At 50.3% G+C, this 24,328-nt stretch overlaps 1 protein-coding gene across 1 annotated transcript; it reads left to right on the top strand.

Annotated features, from left to right (window-relative positions):
• The first annotated feature begins 2,566 nt into the window (after positions 1–2,566).
• On the top strand, positions 2,567–23,179 carry GP2 (glycoprotein 2). Its single transcript, XM_047780376.1, has 11 exons — positions 2,567–3,429; positions 4,533–4,707; positions 8,277–8,717; positions 9,833–9,949; positions 11,350–11,561; positions 12,332–12,480; positions 13,835–14,080; positions 15,284–15,446; positions 16,633–16,717; positions 18,428–18,472; positions 21,670–23,179. Exons 2-11 carry the CDS (start codon positions 4,632–4,634, stop codon positions 21,726–21,728), a joined length of 1,593 nt encoding a protein of 530 aa, XP_047636332.1. The 5' UTR covers positions 2,567–3,429; positions 4,533–4,631; the 3' UTR covers positions 21,729–23,179.
• Positions 23,180–24,328: the final 1,149 nt, after the last annotated feature.

Here is a 24,328-nt window from a genome sequence, read left to right on the forward strand (position 1 = left end):
GCAGAACATAAAATTAAAAACAAGGGCCAAAGGAAAAAGCCCATCAGAATGTGTCCTTTTGTCTCTCTCTTCCTTTTCTTTTCCTGTAGTTTTCTCTCCTTTCTTGTTTAAGATAGTTCAACTCAATATTCGACAGATATTTTGAGCGTGAATTCAAGGCTGAATACTTTTCTAGGCAATAGGGAAAGTTCCAGTGATCAGAACAGAGCCCTTCCTGGTAAAGAGCAAGAGGAGACATTTAAACGGTAGCTATGTGATATATCGGCGAGGGGGCGATAAGAACTTTGGGGGGAAAAACAAGGGTGTTATTTTATATATAATGGTTGGGGAAGTTCTCTCTGATGAGTATAAGCTGAGAGAAGTAAGAAAATTAACTAGGGAGGTATCCGAGGAAGGACATTGCAGGCAGTGGGCCAGCAAGTGCAAAGGCCCTGAGACGGGAACGTGTGTCTCTCCACCAAGCTTTCCCTAAGACTTGGACATCATAAGTTGGAGACATCCCATACAGGAAAGGGACTGGAGCATACCTATTTGATTTGGTCCATCTGTTTATTCCACTTGTACTTACTATGTGCTGATTAGACCTGTAAAGACAGGATCCCTGTCTGCAAAGATCTTACAGCCTTCAGAGGGAGACAGATTACATTAGTGGGCAATTTCGTGTAACCACAATCAGCCCAGAGAGGCAGAAGAGCATGGAAGAGCAGCACAGCAAGCCTGTGGAATTCAGGGAAGACTTCCTAGAAGAAGCGAACCTGAGTGATAAGAAACAGGAGGCCAAGAGCAGCGTGATCCAGGCGGAGGGAATTGCGTATAGAAAAGTTTGGAAGGGGAGGAGTTCAGAGACCCCCAGATAGGCTGGGGCAGTGCGTGGGTGGGGAGAAGCTGTGGATGAGGTGGGACCTGGGCTCAGACCCCAGGAAGCCTAGCGTGCAGGGGGTGGGGCCTAAGGCCGAGGGGGATGCTGTGGCATCTGGCGGCGGGGACATAACAGAATCAAAGGAGACAAGAAGGAAAGCAGGGAGCTCCAATTGGCAGTGGTTAAAATCACCCTCCTAAGAGAGGGTAGTGACCTGAATTAAGGTTGATCAAGAAGAGATGAGGAAGAAAGGAAAGGCTCAAGAATATTTGAAAGACTGGTGATTATTGGAAATGGGAGGCTGAGGGGGAAGGGAGGGAGCCAGATTTCCAGCTTGGGTGACCAGATGAGCTGTGGCGTCATTTATGAAGACAGATTATTCAGTGAGGAAGGAGAGAGGGGAATTGATGAGTTTGGATTTGGACCTGCTAAGTTTCAGGGCGCCTCCAGCATCACAGCCTTCAGATGGCTCTGAAGTTCAACGGAGCAGTCAGGGAGGGAGATACCAGATTTGAAACTCACCAGCCTATGGATGGTACTTGAAACCACGCGTTAACTCAATACCTTCTAGGGAGAGTCCGCAGAGCGACAAGACAAATGGGACCCACCAGTGGTCTCAAGGAAAGATGGAGGAACAGGATAATGACAGTGACAGAGCACAAGGGTCCAGACACGTAGAGGAGAATCAAGAAAACAACTGGTAACAGGGAAGGCAAGGAAATGCAGACCACCTGGAGGAAACAAGGAAAAACTCCATTGATGGGGCTCCAGAAAAAACGTCCGGTGGACTCGCCGAAGAGGTGACCTTGGCAGGGCAGCTTTAGCCACAAGCCTCCGACTGGAATGGAGAAGTCAGAGTGGGATGGAGGAGCTGTGTTTGCAAAGGGGAACGATCACCTTATCAGGACTTGGGGAGGAAGTGGAAGATGGGGGTGGATGGTCATATGTTTCTAGGGGAAACACGCAAAATTGAGGGAGGTCAAGTGGGATGGCTTACATTTTCTTCAAGGAGGATGCAAGGCACCTGCTGAGAATGGAGGAAGTGGGAGACAGAGTCGGTAGTGATGGTCGCAGGAACTGTTTAAAAGGATGGAGAAGCTTGAGATTGGCCACTGGGGCGACTGGGGTTAGTACCTGGCCCAAATCAATGGATCCGTGAGCTCTTTTGTGGGGTTAAAAGAATTCCCCAATTCCGCATTTGTTGCTATTCTAAGTTCCACATTTAGGAGATTTTTCTCCAAATGCACTAGGAGTAGAGAAGGTGGCTTGTGCCAGCTTTTCTTGATCCAGGTTGAGGGTGGGCGGGAAGGTGTTACCGATGCCAGGGCCTCCCATGCTCCGGAAACCCATAGCTTTGGCTCCTTGAAGAGCTCCAGAGGAACACAGAAAAAGCAGCGGCCATTTATTCCGCTAAATCTTTGACTATTTATTAGTTATCTGATAGCTACCTTGCCACAAAAGCCAGGTCTAAGCCGAGAGTTTAAAAGTCTGAGATCTTCAGGAGTTCCTGTTGTGGCTCAGAGGTTAATGAACTCAACTAGTATCCATGGGGACGTGGGTTCAATCCCTGGTCTCGCTCAGCGGGTTAAAGATCTGGCATTGCTGTAAGCTGTGGTGTAGGTCACAGATGAGGCTAGGATTCTGTGTTGCTCTGGCTGTGACACAGGCTGGCGGCTACAGCTCCAATTAGACCCCTAGCCTGGGAACTTCCATATGCCACAGGTGCGGCCCTAAAACACCACCACTACCACCACCAAGTAAAAGTCTGAGATCTTCAGCTTCCCCTCAGTTCTGTACCTTCCAATCTCTAGGAAGCCAACCTCTCAAAAGGCTCTTCTGATGCTTATTTTATTGGCCCTAGACTCTCCTTTGCTGGTCCCTGATTCACGCATCCCCAAACTGGCCCTTCCCAGACTCCTCAACACGGAGCATGTGAAGTTGGGTAGATTCTATGGGCCCCAAATGAGAAACACCCGCCCCCTCTCCCTTCCTGATTCCCTTGCTCTGAACGATTTTAAGCTGAGTGGCATCCAGACAGAAGCAGAAGTGTTCTGAGGTGATTCGCTAGGAACACAAGGTACAATTGGCAATCCATTGTGCAAACAAGTGTCTGTTTGCTTTCTCTCCACTTCCCTTTGGGCATTAAGCTTCCTTTTGATTCGTGTTTGGTTTCTGGTGATAAATATGGTACCAGCGTCTTTCGTTTATTCTAAGGATTACACGTGAGAAGTAACGGGTGCAAAGCACCCAGTGTGACCAGCGTTCAGTACAGGCTGCCCTTGTTTAGAGAGAAGCATTTGCATGCAGAAGAGACAGCTAGGAGGGTTGCCATTGTGGGGAGGGGGGGTGTGCGTGGCCAAGGGGCCTTCCTTCACCAGCCTTTGTGATACATTGTTTATCTTACCTACACCCAGGCAGCCTAGGGGACGCCTGAGAGGTTAACTCCAGCCACACCTCTGCACCAATCGTGGAGAGTCACATGAGTGGGAAATGAAATAAAAGGACGGTCCACAGCAGGCTTGCATTCCCACAGCCGGAGGAGGAGGAACGCTGTGTTCTCACCCCCCCAGGTAAGCTCTGCAGCCTCTCCCCTGATCCTGGGGGCCTCCCCTGATCCCCTGACCCACTGGAATTGCTCCGGTTCTTTGTTTCTGGAAGCACGCAGAACCCAGCAGGGAGTCTGGACGTTGTCTCTGGCTGAGGGCTCCAGATATCACTCGAGGTCCAGGTTGGCCATGACCCCAGTCACTGGCTGCTCCAGGCCTAAAGCTGCACCCCGCCCCCCAAACCCTGGTCCTTGGATGCCCCACCAGAAAGACAAGCGTCTCCTTCGGGTCTCATCTCTCAGAATCCCCAGTCCAGGGTGCTCTCTCAGCATATATTCATGATAGCCCTTCCAGAAACAGACCTCTATCGCCAAGCAGATCTTCCAGAGGTTGTGCCGTTATCTAAAGATTATCCCAATTGAGGAAAGCATTTCCCAGAAGAGGCAATGTTATTTATTCCAGTGTCGGCAGGCTCTTCACGGCCCTTTGTTTTGACCCTCTCCCTCCTGAAATATTATTCATTCATCCCTTAAACTATTACTGAGCACATGGGCCATGGGCTCAGTCTGACACGGTCTCACGCCCTGCCCAGCACAGACATCCACAGAGGGCACTTGGGGGTCTCTTAACACAGTGCCCAACGTACCGAACTAAGGTAGGGAAGCTGTTACTTTTGTCTGAAGGCATTTACGGCACCATAACCCTTTCCTCCACCCGGTCTCCAAGAGCCTCTACTTTGACCTGAGTAGCAAGCGACCTGAGAACTTCTGGGACCTTCTGCTGTGCTGGCTGGCTCTAAGCTTGCCTTTGGCTTTCTTGTTGTCCCCCTCATGCCCTTGGCAAGTCTCCTGCTCCTGTTCTACCAGCTCCTTTCCCTTCCTTTCATGAAGGAAGCCATTGGTGCATTTCTGAGAACACGGGCCTACGCAAAGCCATCTCACTTCCAGCACAGAGCTCGCGCATAGGAGGGGGCTCAGGAAATATTTCTGGGCTTAATTGACTTTGAGTCTCAGCTTGGTCATCTGTAAAATGAGAGCGATAATAATACCTCCCCTCCTTAAGTGAGCGAGGGGCTTAGTAAAGTCACAGCCCGCACTGATGTGTTTCCTTCTTACCCCCGAACACAGGGGAACGACCTCAGGTGCCCTGATTGTATCTGGGCCTGTCCCTTGCGCCCACTGCATGGAGAGTGTGCAGGCTGCTGAGTGACCCGCCTGTCTCAGCTCATGGGCAGCATGGCTCCCGTCCTGGGGCTGGCCTTGGCCTCCTGCATTCTGACCCTGGCATCTGCGGAGCAGCAAGGTGAGTGCCCAGTTCACCTGCCATCTCCGATATCCCTCGGTACCTGGGGAGCGAGCGAGCGAGCAGGGATGTGGAGGAGGGGGTTCAGGGTCAGTGAGGAGACTGGGGCGGGATGAAAGCCAAGACGCAGAAGCCAGACGTCAAGGGAAACGAGATGAGAGAAGCCAACCGGAATCCCAGGCACAGTCTCTCCAAGAGCCAAATCAGAAACGCCCCCTCCAAGGAGAGTGGGAGCCCGTCAACATAACTTCCCCTGCCCGGATATGGGGGCGATCCGAGAGTACAGATCACCTGGTCACCCTGTGCCTTGTTTTGGCAAGCGGCTGGCTCTTGTTTGGGCAAGCGTTTCTCCTTCCTCGGAATCAGGTCGCTCCCCTGTAACATGAAAGCCCTAGATGGAGGGAGCTCTCTCTGGTCCTTCCAGAGATCCCTCTGGGCATCTTAGAGGCTTGTAGGAAGGGTTCTCAGGCTCAATGTGAGGATGAACGTTTTCTGCCCACGTCCCTCGTGGAGGGGGCTGAAGGGACTCAGCACATGGCCTCCCTTGGGAAAAGAGCCTGGGCAGGAAATAAGCCAAGAATAACAAGTGCGGTGACTCCTTTCCTTAACACAAGCATGTTCCCAAGCAAGCTTGAAAATCTCTTTTCTAAAAAGTCCTTCGATGGTACTCCAGAGTGATTCAGTTACACAGAGACACGAATCCATTCTCTTTCAGATTCTTTTCCCACATAGATTATTGTAGAATAGTTCATACAGCAGGTCCCACTGGCCAGTCATTCCATATACATCAGAATGCTAATACCAGTCCCAGCCCTGGGTCCATCACCTATATTTCTTTTTTTTTTTGTCTTTTTGTCTTTTTGCCTTCTCTAGGGCTGCTTCCCACGGCACATGGAGGGTCCCAGGCTAGGGGTCTAATCGGAGCTGTAGCCACCAGCCTACGCCACAGCCACAGCTATGTGGGATCCGAGCTGCGTCTGTGACCCACGCCACAGCTCACGGCAACACCGGATCATTAACCCACGGAGGGAGGCCAGGGATCGAACTCACAACCTCATGGTTCCTAGTCGGATTCGTTAACCATGGCACCGCAACGGGAACTCCCATCACCTACATTTCAATAAAGCTTTTAAAAAAATGAAACAAACAGTCTCTCTAAAGATCCCCGCTTTATTGGGACAGACAGAACCCTAGCAATCAGGGGCAGCTGTTAAATAGCTTATGTATTAAAAAAAAAAAGTGTGATGTGATCCTGGCGCATATATTTAATTCATGATCCAGGCACTCACACATTCAATGTCTCAGAACTAGAGGATAGAACTAACTGGAACCGCTAGGCTCAGTGCTATGCTTGGCATTTTACACCTATTATCTCGTTTAATCTCCTAACAATCTATTAAAGCTTTATCTCCCCAAATAAGGCATCATAGTGCAAGATATACCCTCCCCCATAGGTATGATGTACCAGTTATGTTTTTAATACCTATGAAAAAAGTATATAGCTATTAAAAAATTCTTTAAGAATTCAGATTTGGGGGGAGTTCCCGTCGTGGCTCAGTGGAAACGAATCCAACTAGGAACCATGAGGTTGCGGGTTTGATCCCTGGACTTGCTCAGGGGGTTAAGGATCTGGCATTGCCATGAGCCGTGGTGTAGGTTGCAGACTTCGCTCGGATCTGGCGTTGCTGTGGCTGTGGTGAAGGCCGGAGGCTACAGCTTCCATTCGACCCCTAGCCTGGGAACCTCCATACGCCGAGAGTGCAGCCCTAAAAAGACCCCCCCCCCCAAAAAAAAAGAGAATTCAGATTTTGGGCTGATGCTATTGGCCATTAACATTCTCTCTGTAACGCACGTCTCAATGTGAAGCAAGGATTTTCACATTAATCATTATCATTTAATAAAATTCCTATTACTTAGAAAAGAATCTGGGATCACAGGTATTATTCCTTGGGATGGTAGGAATTTATAAAAAGGATCATTGACAGAAGCAGATGAAAGAAACAATAGGGCAGGGGAACATATGAGTGGCATATGCACACGAGTGGCATGATATACATCATGCCCTGAGATGTGGGAACACGAAGTTTGGAGCCCTTAGCTCGCAGGTGTTGTTTTGTAGATAACTCTCAGGGGAGTTAAACCACCTGCCAAGGTCACTGAGTCCGCAGGTGCAGAGCTGGATTTAAACCCAGACCGACCAGCTTGTGGTTTCCTCCTCCCTCCACCCCGCTTCCGCCTGACCTCTCCGCCTCTTCACACATCAAAGTCCCTGAACCTGTTAAAAACCACGAGGTCAGCAATCAGAAACGGTCCCGTTAGATGAAGGGCTCTCAATGGGGGGTGATTCTGCGCCTCAGGGAACAATCGGGAAGGTCTGGAAAGGAAGATAGTATCAGCATCTAGTGGATGGAACCAGGGCTGCTGGGAAACATCCTACAGCTCCCAGCACGGAATCATCCAGCTCCAAGTGCTGAGATGGAGAAATCTTACGTTAAAGCTTCAGCTACTGATAACAGAAAAAGGTCTAAGATATACTAAGTAAAAAAGACAAGTGAAAAGAAAAACTGTCTGCCATTAAAGCCATGTTTTTATTTTGTAAAAAACTGTATTTTAAACATATGCAAAGAAAGAGTCAGGAACCTGTGCAACAGGCTTACAATTACTCCTGGGAATGGAAGGGGTGATGGCAACGTTCATTTCTACTGTATTCATTGTAATGACCCTTGAGGCTTTTGCCATAAGTCTATATTACATTTACAATGAGAAAAACAAATGTTGGTCAGATAGGACCCCTGTTTGGTCACACCAGGGAGCACTACACAGCTCCAGAGCAAGGACAGCCACCAAGCTCAGTACGAATAAGGCCCCCTGGGGTTGTGCAGGGCAGAGTTCCTGCTGTATGGTTTGTTCATTTGTTTGTTTGTTTGTTTGCTTTTTAGGGCTGCACCTGTGGCATATGGAGGTTCCCAGGCTAGGGGTCCAGTTGGAGGTATAGCTAGCTGCCAGCCTACACCACAGCCATAGCAACAAGGGATCAGAGCTGCACTACAACCTACACCACAGCTCACGGCAACACCTGATCCTTAACCCACTGAGCGAGGCCAGGGATGGAACCCGCACCCTCATGGTTCCCAGTCGGATTCGTTTCTGCTGCGCCACAATGGGAACTCCCTCTGCTGTGCTTAATGCCTAGAAGATACCACACACAATGGGCTCATTCTGACCCCAAAAGGATGAAGGCTGGTGTTTAATTAATGGATGGTATGCCTTAGCGTTCCCATTGTGGCGCAGTGGAAACGAACCTGACTAGTACCCATAGGGACGAGGGTTCAATCCCTGGCTTCGTTCAGTGGGTTAAGGATCTGGCATGCCCCTAGCCTGGGAACTTCCCTATGCTGCAGGTATGGCCTTAAAAAGGAAAAAAAAAAAAAAAAAAAAAGGATGCTACACCTCTTGCCTGGTTTAGGGCCCTTAGCCCTTTGAGATCCGAGTTGGGGAGTTGGGGGGCAGTAAAAATCCTGTAGGCTCTGGGGTTTCTCAGTAAACCTAAGCCTACCATTCCTCTCCAGGTCCCCAAAACCCCACCAAAGCCAATTCTTACGAGCAGGACTTGGAGTGCGGAGCCCCTGGCACCCCAGAGGCCGAGCACTGCTTTGACCCCTGCAAGAATTACACCCTCCTGGACGATCCCTCCCGAAGCACAGAGAACGCGGAATTAGCCGAGAACTGTGACAAAGACTTGCACGGCTGGTACCGCTTTGTGGGCACTGGAGGAGAGAAGATGCCGGTAGACTGTGTCCCCGTGTACAGATGCCAGACATCTGCTCCCCTGTGGCTGAATGGCACCTACCCCACCGTCGGGGAGGGCATCGTCAACCGAACCGCCTGTGCCCACTGGAGCGGCAACTGCTGCTTCTGGAAGACGGAGGTGCTGACGAAGGCCTGCCAGGGCGGATACCACGTGTACCGGTTGGAAAGCACCCCCCAGTGTAATCTGAGATATTGCACAGGTGAGCGGGGTGGGGGTCCCCAGTGATGCCTCCAGGGGCCACTGGAGTCAGTGCAGCAGGTCTGGGACTGGGCACAACTGCCTCCTTATTGTCCAATGAGAGAGTTACCCCATGGTCGCCAGACCTTCCAGGGATTCAAGGAAAGCCAGAAATTCAGATTCCCAAGTGGATTCTCCGGCTCCATCTCTCCATGTGGGTAGCATAATATTAAGAATTCAGAACATGATTCCAATCATGGCGCAGCGGAAACGAATCCGACTAGGAACCATGAGGTGGTGGGTTCGATCCCTGGCCTTGCTCAGTGGGTTAAGGATCCGGCCTTGCCGTGAGCTGTGGTGTGGGTCGAAGACGTGGCTCAGATCCCGCGTTGCTGTGGCTGTGGTGTAGCCAGCAGCTCTAGCTCCGATTGGACCCCTAGCCTGGAAACCTCCATATGCCGTGGGTGAGCCCCTAAAAAGACAAAAAGACAGGAAGAAAAAAAAAAAAAGAATTCAGAACGCATTTAGATTTCATTTGGGCAGTGTCACTCTCTGAGCTTTGGTTTTCTGATCTGAAAAAAAATGGACAGAGGGAAAAATCACAGCTCATGCTCTCCTTCCTGCTCCTAGTCTAAGCACTTGAAGCCATTAACTCACTCCTCTCACCAGCTTTAAGACAGATGCTTTATAAGGTTGGTCTGGATGATGGCTTGGGACATAAGAGACGTCAAGCCGTTCTTCTGACATCACAGAGTCGGAATGAGGTGGAGCTGGATTTGAACCTGGCACCCCTGCTCCGCCATCGAAATGCTTTCCCACAGCCTGCAGTCACCACCTGAAGTGAATGCGTGGATGCATGGAAAGTACTGGAACAGCATATGCCACATGGTGTAGTAAGTTAGAAGCTGGCAGCTCCAGGGTTCTCACCTCCCTGGACTGGGAGTCAGGACATTGGAGTTTGAGGTTTGACCCTTCCACCAAGCATGACACAACCTCTGGCAGGACTTCTGTAGGATGACAGAGAATGACATTAGAAGACAGTCTGTGGAAGCCCTGTAGAAAGACCAGGCTGGCCTTGGTGGCCTCAGGCCTGCCCTGTTCTGGGTCCTGATGCTTTTTCTCTGTGCCCCGCCCTAGACCCCACCACTGCCATCATGGAGAACAAGTGTGAGAAGACCTGCCGCCCCGAGGAGGAGTGCCGCCTTGACAATGGCACCTGGAGCTGCTTCTGCAGAAAGGACCTCAACAGCTCGGGTGAGTGGCTGGCAGGGCAGTGCTGGCAGGGCAGGGGGGTCAGGACAAGATGCGAACCCAGGTCAGTGGCGGTGGCACTGAGTCAGGACATGTGAGTGCTGGAAGCCAGTGGCTTGGCAAGGATGGAACACATTTCCAGGTCAGCCACCGGACCATGGCCTCAGGAAGCAGCTCTGGAATGGAGGGTTTGATGAATAGCGACAAAGGTCCTGAGGATGAGAACTCTGCAAGGGTGGAAACTGCTTTCAAATATCTTCAGGCTCATGGGGCTCTCCTTGTAGCTCAGCAGGTTAAGGACCTGATGTTGTCTCTCTGAGGGTGCGGGTTTGATCCCTGGCCTCACTTAGTGGGTTAGGGATCTGGCATTGCCTCAAGCTGAGGTGTAGTTTGCAGACGTAGCTTAGATCTGGTGTTGCCATGGCTGTGCTGTAGGCCTCGGATGCAGCTCTGATTCTACCCCTAGCCTGGGAACTTCTACATGCTGCAGGTGCAGCTGTAAAAAGAAAAAAAAAAAAAAATCACTGCTGCGGCTCTGGTTCAGTCTCTGGCCAGGGAACTTGTACATGCTATGGGTGTGGCCAAAGGAAAAAAAAATACATTAAAAACTTTTTTTTTATTTAAAATTTTTTTTAAGTTTTCTGAAAAAAGAAAACAAACAAATAACTGCAGAGTCTACATATGAGGGACAGAGGCAGGCGCCAGTGCCAGGTCTGGATTTGCCAGGTCGTAGCTCCAGGGCCTGGGATAAGACCAATACCCTCCCTCTCTGAGCCTTGCTGTCCTCATCTGTAAAGTGGGGGTAAGAGAAGAATTAAAAATACCCATTGGAGTTCCCGTTGTAGAGCAGCGGAAACAAATCCGACTAGGAACCATGAGGTTGTGGGTTCAATCCCTGGCCTTGCTCAGTGGGTTAAGGATCTGGCGTTGCTGTGAGCTGTGGTGTAGGTTGCAGATGCGGCTTGGATCCTGTATTGCTGTGGCTCTGGCGTAGACCAGTGGCTACAGCTCCGATTGGACCCCTAGCCTGGGAACCTCCATATGCCATGAGTACGGCCCTAGAAAAGGCAAGACAAACAAACAACAAACAAACAAACAAATAAAATAGTCAATACCTTGTCAGGTATATTTTGGGGTGGCCTGCTCTGGGCCCCCACAGGCACCAGACATGATAAGCTTCGCCAAGCCTGCACACAGTATGCTTGGAAATATCAGACCAGGGATGTCTCTGCCAGCTTCACCTACTGCAAGCCCTGGTGTGAATTCCGTGTGGGTCCCAGGCCCTTTCCAGTGTCCCCAGCCTCCCAGTGGGGTGGGCACGGGGGCTTTGCCACCATGCGGGGGCTGTGCCCACTGCTTCCAGACCCCTGTCCACCCCACCTACCTCGCTTTTGACTTTCCAGATGTCAACGGTTTGCAGCCTCAGCTGGACTGTGGGGCTAAGGAGATGAAAGTGTCGGTGGACAAGTGCCTGCTGGGAGGCCTGGGTTTCGAGGACTCGGTCAGTGCCTACCTGCAGGACCGGAACTGCAGCAGCGCCACACAAAGACAGGACGGGAACTGGATCTCCGTGGTCAGCCCTGCGCAGGCTGGTGCCTGTGGTAACGTCCTGGAGGTGAGCAGCTGTTTGCCCACTGCTGCCCGCATTTGGGGCAGGGCTGGCGGGGCCTCTCTCAGGAGTTGAGAGACCTTAAGCAAGTAGCTTAGCCTCTTTGGGCCACGAGGGGTGAGGGACCACTACGTGCTGGTCCAGGAAAGAGCTTAGAAGAGGTCTAATGCCTGAGCTCAGGAAACGCTGTGACTAAGACAATTTTACCTAAGGATAATGTGGGAAGGCCTCGCAGAGAAGCAAGCATGTTCCTGACTGTCCCCAAGGGCCAACAATTTATTCTTCTCCCCCCTGCCTTTTTTTTTTTTTTTTGCCTTTTCTAGGGCCGCTCCTGCGGCATATGGAGGTTCCCAGGCTAGGGGTCCAATCGGAGCTACAGCTGCCCGCCTGCGCCACAACCACAGCAACGCAGGACCCGAGCCGCATCTGCAACCTACACCACAACATACACCACAGCTCAGGGTAATGCCAGATCCTTAACCCACTGAGCAAGGCCAGGGATCGAACCCAAAACCCCATGGTTCCTAGTTGGATTCGTTAACCACGGAGCCACAACGGGAACTCCTCTTCTTCTCCTTTTTGATTTGGGTTCCTCATCCCCCAGCCCCTTCCCATAACATGTCAGTGCCCCTGGGGGAGGAGGCCCGTTGAGATCAGAGGGCAGCTTGTCAGCATGGTTGGCAGCATTGACTCTGGAGTAGCACAGACCTGAGTCCCAGGTGCACCTGTGCCCACGTCCATGCAAACATGTGTGTGGTCTTGTTTTTATGCCAAAGAGAAACCAAACCCATGCCATCTACAAAAACACCCTCTCCTTGGTCAACAATTTCATCATCAGAGACACCATCCTCAGCATTGGCTTCCAGTGCGCGTACCCCCTGGACATGAAAGTCAGCCTCCAGACTGCCCTGCAGCCCATCGTAAGGTACGGTGCCCACCCTGACCCTTGGACCCACGACCCTGACCAACCTCACACACAGTTTCGTTCTTTTTTTTTTTTTTTTTTTGCTCGTCTTTTTTCTAGGGCTGTACCTGCGGCATATGGAGGTTCCCAGGCTAGGGGTTGAATCGGAGCTACAGCTACTAGCCTACACCACAGCCACAGCAACTCGGGATCCGAGCTTCATCTGTGACCTACATCACAGCTCACAGCAACGCCGGATCCTTAACCCACGGAGCGAGGCCAGGGATCGAACCTGCAACCTCATGGTTCCTAGTCAGATTCCTTAGCCACGGCGCCACGATGGGAACGCTGACGCACGGTTTCTGATGTAGGTAGGATACTGCCTACCTCCTTCAGGAGCAGCCCGTTCCCGTTCCTTCGCTTGTTCATCCCGCGAATATGCGTTGATTACATTGATTAGGAAGTTGGCCCTGAACGAGGCAGGCATAGAATCCTCTGTGGATATTAAAGATTATGACTGGGAAGCAATGCAGCAATGCAAAACTGTTAATTAAATATGCTGAGGGGAAAAAAAGTGGGACAATTTCATTTATCTTAAGGAAGAATGGCATTAAACGAATGAATTATATCAATAATCATTTGCAAGTGAGATGAACGCAATTAGGAGTTCAACGTTTTCTAGTTCATTTTCTAGTTTTCAGATATCATAGGTTGGGGCCCAAGGTGCATTAAAAATAAATGTGAAAGCCATTTTATCCATTTCGTTCAAATTGGCGTGTCACTGAAGATTATGGGGTGCAGGGAAGGGATTTGCTGCTAACAACTGTGAACCCACAGAACTGGGGTTATCTTTTGGTCCTGATCCCACACGTGAGAAGTCGGAGGGGTTCCTTGAGTGAAGGGGAAATGGGTGCTCTCTGATGCTGGAAGGATGGGGAGACATCCTGGAGCCAGACACCTCTGTTTGTCCAGTTTAATGCCTAGAAGATAGTCAGCGCTTGATGTGAATACGTGATTGAACGCTTCATTTAGGCATCAAAGCTCCGTCTCCGGAGGGCCTTGCTGGGGATTGCACGCTGCACCAAGAGCCCATGTGGTATTGGGAATACAAGCTGGAGTTCCCGCCTTCCCACCTTTGCTAAACAATTGAATTATCAGTGATGGGGTTTGTGTGGAGGGTTTTGAAAGACCTGTATCTGATACTACTCTACGCGACTGGTCAATTGAAATAAAACCAAAATCTGCACCCTCAAAAAAAAAAAAAAAAAAGATGTGTCTCGGACTTCATACCCTGACACAAGTGGGGGGCTTGATTGATTTTGTCCTCCCTGGTCAAAACCTGACGTTGCCACTCCTGTGGTTTTCCTGTTCTCAGCTCCCTGAACATCAGTGTGGACGGGGCGGGAGACTTCATTGTCCGGATGGCCCTTTTCCAAGACCCAAACTACACGTATCCGTATGAAGGGGCTGCAGCCGTGCTGTCCGTGGAGTCCATGCTCTACGTGGGTGCCATCCTGGAGATAGGAGACACCTCCCACTTCAACCTGGTGCTGAGGAATTGCTATGCCACGCCCAGTGGGGACAGGGCTGACCCCGTGAGATATTTCATCATCAGAAACAGGTACCGGACCATCTGGGGTTGTCGGTGGGTCCGAATAAGGTTTGGGGTGAAGAGGAAAACGCTTGCCTTCTTCCTGCCTGGCAGTTGTGTGAACGGGCTTGCCGCCTTTGGAAAATCATTTCCTTTGACTCGTGATGGCCATACATCTTCAACCCAGAGAGATCACGCCTGATATCTGAGCCAAAGCATTCATACAAAATAGCTGGGCAGGGTAAAGAAATGCCAGTTCTTTTTCATTTCAGTATCTTTTATGCCTTGGACGATACGTTCGTAGTTCAAAAATAAGGGACTGCTTAAGTAATGATGGACTACTTAGATAGATATGAACACTGATTTATCAACATGAAAAAAAGCGTAAGGGTTCTGAGACAAAATATTATTGAATGTTGTTAACTGGCAAAAACAAAGGGAAATGTATAGCCCTAGATCACGATTCAAACCATGGGAATAACACTGGTTAATATTTATCACTGAGTTTAGCTGTGTGCCAAGCACTGTGTGATAAGCAGAAAACATGGTTTATCCCATTACTATTATTGTATTATATATATATATTATATTATTATTATAAGCTCACATCAACCCTAGGAAGTGCAAATTCCTCTCTCTATAGTTAAGAAAAATGAGGTTCAGGAGTTCCCGTCGTGGCTCAGTGGTTAACGATTCCGACTAGGAACCATGAGGTGGCGATCCCTGGCCTCGCTCAGTGGGTTAAGGATCCAGCGTTGCCATGTGCTGTGGTGTAGGTCGCAGACACGGCTCAGATCCTGCATTACTGTGGCTGTGGCTGTGGCTGGCAGCTGTAGCTCTGCTTCGACCCCTAGCCTGGGAACCTCCACATGCCTCGAGTGTGTCCCTGAAAAGCAAAAAAGAAAGGAAAAGTGGTGTTCCGTAAAGTTAAGTAGTCTGCTCCTGTTCACTTAGCTAGAAAGTGGGTTGGGCTGGAGTTTGAAATCGGTCTGTCTCACTCCATGGCCTATGTTCTCACCAAACTGAAACTTTGTGGGTGTGTAGGTACCGTCGTAGAAGAAGCCTGGAGGCATAAAAGTCTGTGTTGCTAAAATGGAGAAAACCTGGGCAGGAGGGCTCTTTAATGCTTCCAATGCTGTTTTTAGACTGGGTACAGATTAAAGATGCAGCCGAGGGCCTTGGGGCCCCTGAGCTCTTCTAGAAGTCAGATCCCTGCCCCTGTCACCCTCTTAGCTGCCCAAATGAACGGGATTCCACTATCCGCGTGGAAGAGAATGGAGTATCTTCAGAAAGCCGGTTCTCAGTTCAGATGTTCATGTTTGCTGGAAATTATGACCTAGTTTTCCTGCATTGTGAGGTTTCTCTCTGCGAGTTCCTTAAAGAACAGTGCCAGCCGGTGAGTATCTCTTCGGACTGAATTATTCAGTCCCTGACATGGGGCCTGGTACCTAGGAGGCTCTCCATATATATTTATTGGAAAGACAGGGAGGAAAGCCAGCTGGATGATGAGATGGAGAGATGGATGGATGGTTGGATGGATGGAAGGGAGGGAAGGAGAACTGGAGGAGGAGAGGGAAGAAAGAAGGATGGGTGGATGGACTTTAAGCCTCGGAAAGTCCACATGTAAGCAATTATCACGTCCCGAGGAAACAGATCAGATGAAAAAGCCTGTCCGTTAGATTTCCTTGACACAAGACGCATCTTCAATGATTTTAATAATAGTTGACTTTTTTTAGGGCTTACTCTGTGTCAAGCACTGAACTAAAATATTTCTCTGCCTTATCTAATTTAATTCTCCCAGAAACCCTTTAAGTAGATTATTTTTTTATTTTTATTTTTTGGCTTTTTTGCCATTTCTTGGGCCACTCCCGTGGCACATGGAGGTTCCCAGGGTAGGGGTTGAATCAGAGCTGTAGCCGCCAGCCTACACCAGAGCAATGTGAGATCTGAGCCGCATCTGCAACCTACACCACAGCTCATGGCAACACCGGATCCTTAACCCACTGAGCAAGGCCAGGGATTGAACCTGCAACCTCATGGTTCCTAGTTGGATTTGTTAACTGCTGAGCCACGACGGGAACTCCCTAAGTAGATTATTTTATCAACTCCATTGTACAGGTGAGGAACCTGAGGCTCAGAGAGGTCCCCTTCCCAAGCGCCTCACAGCTAGGAAGTATTAGAGCTGGGGTATGTCCTGGCCAAGGTGTGACTGTGGGGCCTGTGCTGGGAACCCGGATTCGGTGCTGCCTGCTAAGAGTTGGCATTTGTTTTGTGCTTACTAGGTGCCTGTGTATTGCATACCTACATCCTTTTCACCAGCAAAATCAGGAAGACACTATATTTAATAATAGTAGAGAGGTGGCGTCATTTGTCCCAAATGAGACCACTCAAAGAGAGGAGACGCCGACCCAGGTTCATTGGCAGGACAGTGAGAATTCTCTAGACAAAACCACAGCATCAGAGTTAGGGCCGTATAGTGGGTGGGACCCCATTCTTGGGCCAGAGCTACGGGTTGCAGGAGCCGTCTGGATAGGAACCCTGCCTTTCCATTTTGATACAATGAGAATTCTTCATCCCCACAGTCTTGCTCAAAAAGCCAAGTCCGCGGTGAAGGAGGAGCTATCGACCCAGCCCGGGTTCTAGATCTGGGACCCATCACCCGGAGAGGTAGGTGGCCGGGTCAATGGTGACCACACCAGATGCCAACTGCTGAGAGTTCACGCAAATGCGTGGGGTCACCAGCCTGACCGCCTAGGGTCTTCTCTGCTCCCTCTGTGCCCCCACTGCTGGGGAACACGTCTTTCCAAGAGGACCTTTGGCTAATGACATTCGCATTTGCCATACATGCTGGGCTTCCTGGGGGCTAGAAACCAGGCTAAGCTCTCGACATGCGCCAACTCATCATTTAATCCTTTTCTGACTGCATTTATTTCCTGGGTGAGAAGCTGAAGCTCAGAGAGATTGAATAACACGACCAAGATCACTGACTCCTGAGTAGCTGGAGTTAAGCCCTGAACCCAGCTCAGTCTGATCCCAAGGCGTGTCTCCTTTTCCTGAGCCCCTCCTACCAGGTCCCCATAACTCAGTGCCTTGAGGTGAAATCTAAGTCCTAAACCAACTTCACCTTCTGGAGAATGACTGTGTTTCCCAAAATCCAGTTCCTATGTTCTGGGACATGATGGAGGGGAAGCTTTCCAACTGCTCTCCAAATTTTCACCCACCCAGCCCACAGGTTAGCAGTGTTGCCATGATTTTTATTCCCACTGGAATGGTAGTATCTAGACACCTAAAGAGGAGTTCCTGTTGTGCTGTAGTGGGTTAAGATTCTGACTGCAGCCACTCAGGTCTCTGTGCAGATGAGGGTTTGATCCCCAGCCTGGCACTATGGGTTAAATGATCCGCCATGGTCCCAGCTGTGGCATAGGTTGCAGCTCAGATTCAGTCCTGGCCTGGAAACGTTCAGGTGCCACGAGTGCCACCATTAAAAAAAAAGGAGTTCCTGTCATGGCTCAGCGGTTAATGAACCCAACTAGCATCCATGAGGACACAGGTTCAATCCCTGGCCTCGCCCAGGGGGTTAAGGATCTGGCATTGCCGTGAGCTGTGGGGTTGGTCACAGACGTGGCTCGGATCCTGAGTTTCTGTAGCTGTGGTGTAGATCAGTGGCTACAGCTTTGATTGGACTCCTAGCCTGGGAACCTCCATATGCTGCGAGTGTGGCCCTAAAAAGACAAAATGACAGAAAAAAAGAGAAAGAAAGAATGAATGAAAGAAAGAAAAAAAAAAGAAAAAAAAATGCTAAAGAAATGAAAGCATATTTTTTTTTTGTCCTAGAGGAATGAGGATGCAGTATCATTAGTAACAGTCATAACAGTAACAGCAGCAGTAATACTTTGGGGCTGGCACCGTGCCAAACACGTTTCTGTGCATTATCATGGCATGCTTTTGACAGCTTAAGGATGAAGGCGCTTTCACCCCTTCCATTCTCCAGATGAGTAAACTGAGGCTGTCTCCTGAAGAAGCCCCTGCCCGGGGCTTCTGTCCTGTCCTGTCCCTTTACTGAGCCCTCTGCTTGAGACCCCCTGTGCTGTCCCAGAGTAGCCGGAGAGGTCAGGGACTTGATGCTCGGCAATCAGACCAACCCGGGTTCCAAGCGTTGCCACTTACAGGCCTTCCAAGCTTTGGGCTTCTCATCTGTCAAAGAGGGATAAGAACACGTGGCTCACGAATCAGGAGGATGAGGTTTCAAATGCATGAAAATATGTTTAGAAAGGTACCTGCTAGACAAAAGATGCTTCCACAAGGTGGGCTGTCAGTGACAGCAGCTATGGCCACAGGGCTGTTCTCACCGGAACCCTCACCTTTTCTCGCCTCCAGGTGCCCAGTCTCTTGGCGTCATGAGCGGAACCCCCAGCGCAGCAGGTACGTCGTTTTCTCCTGCCTTTCCTCCAGCCCCGCCTCCAATTCTCCTTCTTTCCAATTCAGTGCGTGTTTATGTAGCCTCTTCTCTGTGCCAGGTCTTGTGCCAGGTCCTGTGCCCACACCTGTGGATCCCGAAATGACTCAGGCTCTAGATGGGCTCTAGAGACCCTCACAGGGTAGCCGGAGAGCTGGCCATTAGACAGGAAATGTTTACTGAGCACCTACTGTGTGCTAGGCAGTATTCTAGGTACTGAAGTTATCATGGTGAGCAAGACAGCTAGGAGCCTGCCCTCATGGAGACTGGGTTCCAGTTGGGCGTGAGACCCAAAAAAATTAACAAGGGGATTTAGAAATAGGAGAGAATGTTGTGATAGAAGGTTACCAGCCTGGGAAATAATGCCTTAAGTAATAGAGGTTTAGTTCTCTCGCACATAAAGGAAGTCCGAAGGCAGGCAATCTGGGGCGAGTAGCACCACGAGGTTATCCAGAATCCAGCCTCTCGGGAGTTCTGGTGTTGGCTCAGCGATACAAACATGGCTAGTATCTATGAGGATGTGGGTTCGATCCCTGGCCTTGGTCAGTGGGTGAAAGGATCTGGCATTGCTGTGAGCTGTGGTGGAGGTCACAAATGTGGCTTGGATCTGGCATTGCTGTGGCTGTGGTGTAGACTGGCAGCTGTAGCTCTGATTGGACCCCTAGCCTGGGAACTTCCCTAATCTGCGGGTGCGGCCTTAAGAAGCAAAACGAAAAAGAGGATCCACCCTCTCTTCATGGATGGGGAAGGGGGAAAGGCTAGCTCCTAATAAAGAGAGGCAGGCTCTGAAGGCATTTATTCAGGTTATCAGAAGAATCCCAACCCTTGGAAACCTCTATCCGGATGTTTCCCCCCACTTCCCCATCCCCCAGTTTTTCCAACCAGGGCTCTGACATTGGACGTTGTAGCAGAGCTGCCTTCACAGGGCCTTCAACCACCTTGTAAGCCTGGGAACGACAGACAGGGAGCCCAAATTTGCTCCTCAGCCATATCTACTCTTCAGAGATAAGGGCCTCTTATAAGCCAGCTACCAAAGAGACCCTCTGGGAGTTCCCGTTGTGACCCAGCAGGTTAAGAGCCTGATATTGTCTCAATGAGGATGAGGGTTTGATTCCTGGCCTTGCTCAGTGGGTTAAAGATCCAGCATTGCTGCAAGCTGGGGCCTAAGTCACAGACGTAGCTTGTGTCTGGTATGGCTATGGCTGTGACTAAGCCTGCTACTGCAGCTCCGATTCAACCCCTAGCCTGGGAACTCCAACATGCTGTGAGTACAGCTGTAAAAAGAGAAGAAAAAAAATACCAAAACCAAAACAAGAGACCCTTTGGTCTCTCCCATGGCCCTAACAATTAAAACTCCTCCGTTTCTTACCCTTCTGCAATAGAGCCTTACTATAAAGCAATAATAATTAACCAATTCAATTCCCCCTGTACTTAAAGGCCTGAATCATTGCACTGGCCAGAGAATTTCCCCCTCAACAGGGACTTTCTCTTGAGTCACTAATTGGTGAAATTTTTAGCAATTGTTTTGCTACCTTATGATGGGAACTACTCATGGCACACATATTAGTTGGGATTGGGTTCTCACGAAAGGAAAAAAGAAAAAGAATCCAGCCTCCTTCCAGCTCACCCCCCTACTATCTTCATGGTCCAAGATGGCAGCCAGAGCTCCAGCCTTTTTATCTAGACAGCAGATGGAGGGAACGTGGAAGAAGATAATGACTGTTAAACATTCCTGGAAGCGGACATCTCATACCTCCACTTATATCTGTTTGGCCAGTGCTTAGTCACATGGCCACACCTGCCTGCAAAGGACTTTGGGAAATGTAGTCTTTATCCTGGGTGGCCATGTGCCCCAACCCATATATGATGGTTGTATTAACAAGATAGGAAGGAAGAATGAATATCAGAATGGATAAATGGTCAAAACTATTTTTTCAGAGGAGGTGATGTCTGAGTTAAATGAGAAAAAGGAGCCAGGTATCCAAACATTAGAGGAACACGTCCCGTGGGAAAAATGAACAATTGCAAAAAAGAGACAGGCAATGAATCACAAGCAAGTGGATAGTGCAGAAGGGGCAACATAGAAGAGTGATGAGCTGTATTGGATAAGGTCAGGAGAGAACTTCAGCAAGGGGTAACATCAGAATGGGGTTTTGATGGGTGACGCAGCATTCAACAGGGAGGCAAATCTAAGAAATACATCATGGACCAAAGCGAAAGCAATGCTATTACGATTTCACTAACCTAGGGGGTTCCCGCTGTGGTGCAGTGGGCTAATGGTCCAGCTCGTCTCTGTGGAAGCACTGGCTCGATCCCTGGCCTAGTGCAGCGAATTAAGGATCTGGCATTGCTGCAGCTATGGCGCAGGTCGAAGCTCTGGCTTGAATTCAATCCCTGACCTAGGAACTTCCATATGCTGCAGGGGTGTTGGAAAAAGAAAAAAAAAAAAAAAAAGATTTTACTAACTCCAAAATGGCCTATTTTGGTGAACTAAGACATGAAAACGTCCCATCCATTGTCAAAGCTCCGACGAGATAACAGTCTAAAAGTTTCCAGGGAGTTCCCTTTGTGGCTCAGCAGTTAATGAACCCGACTAGGATCCATGAGGATGGGGGTTGGATCCCTGGCCCCGCTCAATGGGTTAAGGATCCCGAGTTGCTGTGGCTGTGGCGTAGGCCACTGGAGGATACCTTCTGTACCTTTGCGGTCATCAGGAACTCAGGTTCCTACCTTCTGCTAACTTCTGGCAGCTCCACCGTTCCCTGAAAGTCCTCTCTTGGATCTTTTGCCTCTGGTCCCTAGAGGGTAGACGAGGGAGCACAGAGAATCACGTGGGACATCCTGAGGCCCAAGCCTAGAAGCGGCATATATGACTTCTACCCACATTCCACTGGCCAGCTTCAGTCATAGGGCCCCACCTTCCTGCAAAGGAGGTAGGGAAGTGCCTTCCAATGTGCCCAGGGGCAAATGGAAGTGTTGGGTACTGAGACACCTTTGCCTCTATCACATGACCCTTTGCCACCTTCCCAGGGCTGGAACCCCAAATAGATATTAAGGCGACTCTGCCTTTGTCATCCCTGTAAGGTGGAAGACAGCCATGTCACCTTGCTTTGGCTGCTGAGTTCCAAAGCCCAGCCCCTGACAGTCCTCCCTTGTGTTTCAGGGTTCCTGGTGGCCTGGCCCATGCTCCTCCTGCCTCTTCTCCTGGCTGGGCTGTTCTGAGAGCCCCACTGGCATCGGGCCTTGAAGCTCCCGTTCGTCGCTCTGGCAATGGTTTCCAATGACTCTACAGCTCAGCCGGTTCTCTCTCCACATCACACAGGCGGTCTTGGTGTTCACAGACTCCGGGCCGGGCGGGGTTTGGGGCCAAAGAAGACCTTTCTCTTGTGTGATACTCTCAATGCCTTTGCATTCCTCTTTTTCTTGTGGTGGGGGCCCTGTCGCCTGGCCTGGCCTGCCTTCCTCATTCATTAGCAGGATCTTGAAAGCAGACGGGCTGGGCGCCTCTGTGGCCACAAGTGCAGCCCATGCTTCTAACTTCAGGGAACAGGTGCCTTGTCATTGCGGCGAAGGGCCGGGAGGTGAATTTGTAAAAGAGGTACCTCGAGGTACCTGTCTTCCCAAGCATCCCCTCTCTGATTTGCTGTTGAATTGAACAGACCAGTGCTAGCTCTGGCCCTGCTCCCTCTAATGTGTTTCCATCATGGTCTCAACAATCGCCACCAGAACATGTTGCAAAGGGGCCCCTTTTGGAGATGCTGCTCCAGGGGACACTGGGCCCCATTGCTCCCTTGTGCCCCGTCACACCACAGACTCGCTTTGACGTGGCTAGAACTATGCAGACCCCTACCCTTGGGATCTGGATGCTGGAGGAACTGCTCGATTGGGGCGCAGAGATGCTGTTACCCCAGAGCACACCTCTAGCTATAAATACTGATACCCTTGCTCTGGACAGTTAAGCAGGGACTCCCAGTATAAAATCATGCATCAATTCTGCCATGGGGTTGTAGAAGTAGTGCTTTTAACCCTCCAGGTCTTTCTTCCTTTTCAGTATTAGTCAGAATATGTGATGCTAGCTGCTGTGACAAACAGCCCCCAACTACCTATGCTTTTAACACAAGAGTTTATTTCCCACTAAATCACTGGGGTTGTAGAGGCAGAGCTGGGGGAGGGTGAAGTCCCTTTCTGGAAGCCTTTCATGAACCCTCACAAAGCCTCCACCAAAATGCCAGAGGCAGGCAATGCTTTGCCTTTCCACAGCCGTGCAGGAGGCACCTCCAAGCTGGCCTCAGGGAAAGTGACAGGATCAGGGCCAGGCTCCCAGGGCAGAGCCTGTTCCTCTGCTAGCAGGGGACTTGCCAATGTGCCACGCTGTTCCCGTGATGCTACGGTTTCAAGAAACAGAAACCTGCTCCAAAGGACTCAGGCCAAAGGGGAATTGATTAGAACGATACAGGAGCATGAAGTCCAAGGACAGAAGACAGCCTGGCTGCTTATAGGTGAACCCCGAGGAATCAAAGTCTGTGGATCTTTCCATCCGTCACTCTTCCTGGAACCATGCAGCCTTCACACCCTCTGTCTTTGTGTGGCCCCTTCGTTTCCCCCTCTCTCTGTGAAACTAGCTTTTCCTGTCCATCCATCATCCTTGATTAAATGCGGATGCTGCAGCTTCATATCAGTTCCCCTTTCAGGGACCACAGACACTGACTGGCATCCTGGCATCCCACATCCAAAGAACACACGGTGAAGCTGATCTCCCTGCCCGCGTCTGAGTGCTTCACCCGGTCCCATCGCTGAGGCCAGGCGAGCGGGCTCATCTAGCACCAGCATAGCCAACGGGGCCAACCTGAGGGCTGTTCTTTGCACAGAGGTCCCAGAAGGCCACTATGATAGTGGCTTCTTTAAAAGAGGGGTTCCTGGGAGGGACTGCTTCCTAGGAAGTCCAGAGGCTTCATCACTATTACACTCCGGTGGAGGTGGTGTGTTAGGAATGGATCTCAAAGGAGCTTAGAGGGCTTAGCTATCTTCCCCTGCGGCACAGAGGGGCTGGGCTAGTGTAAGATCCCCAGGAAATGAGCCACAGGGAGACTTAAGGAACCCATCATCACACAGGGAGCCCATGCCTGTCATTTATTTAGGGCTATAGCTCGGTCCACAGGCCATAGGTCCCATCTTACAGAGGTGGAAGCTCGGATTCAGCTATGTTGGTAACTTGCTCAAGGTTGCAGAGTGAGGTAGTGACAGATTCCAAGACTGGAACTCAGGTTTGCTTAAATTCATGTATTTATTTATTTTTTAGGGCTGCACATGTGGCATATGGAAGTTCCCAGGCTAGAGTCGAATCAGAGCTGCAGCTGCTGGCCTACACCACAGCCACAGCCACGCCAGATCCAAGCCGAGTTTGTGACCTACGCTGCAGCTCATGGCAACGCTGGATCCTTACCCCACTGAGCGAGGCCAGGGATCGAACCTGCATCTTCATGGATACTAGTCAGGTTCTTTTTTTTTTTTTTTTTTTTGTCTTTTTTGCTATTTCTTGGGCCGCTCCCGCGGCATATGGAGATTCCCAGGCTAGGGGTCCAATAGGAGCTGTAGCCACCAGCCTACACCAGAGCCACAGCAACCTGGGATCCAAGCCGCATCTCCAACCTACACCACAGCTCACGGCAACGTCGTATCATTAACCCACTGAGCAAGGGCAGGGACTGAACCCGCAACCTCATGGTTCCTAGTCGGATTCGTTAACCACTGCGCCACGACGGGAACTCCTAGTCAGGTTCTTAACCCGCTGAGCCACAATGGGAAATCCAGGGTTGCTTAAA

Source organism: Phacochoerus africanus, chromosome 5, assembly GCF_016906955.1.
Source record: "Phacochoerus africanus isolate WHEZ1 chromosome 5, ROS_Pafr_v1, whole genome shotgun sequence".
NCBI lineage: Eukaryota > Metazoa > Chordata > Mammalia > Artiodactyla > Suidae > Phacochoerus > Phacochoerus africanus.

What these genes read in the sequence shown, in the direction of transcription:
- GP2 (XM_047780376.1), top strand. Translation starts at nt 4,632, where the DNA reads ATGGGCAGCATGGCTCCCGTCCTGGGGCTGGCCTTGGCCTCCTGCATT. An exon ending in AAAGGACCTCAACAGCTCGG is followed by an intron (nt 9,950 to 11,349) that starts GTGAGTGGCTGG and finishes TTGACTTTCCAG; the next exon opens with ATGTCAACGGTTTGCAGCCT. An exon ending in TATTTCATCATCAGAAACAG is followed by an intron (nt 14,081 to 15,283) that starts GTACCGGACCAT and finishes TCACCCTCTTAG; the next exon opens with CTGCCCAAATGAACGGGATT.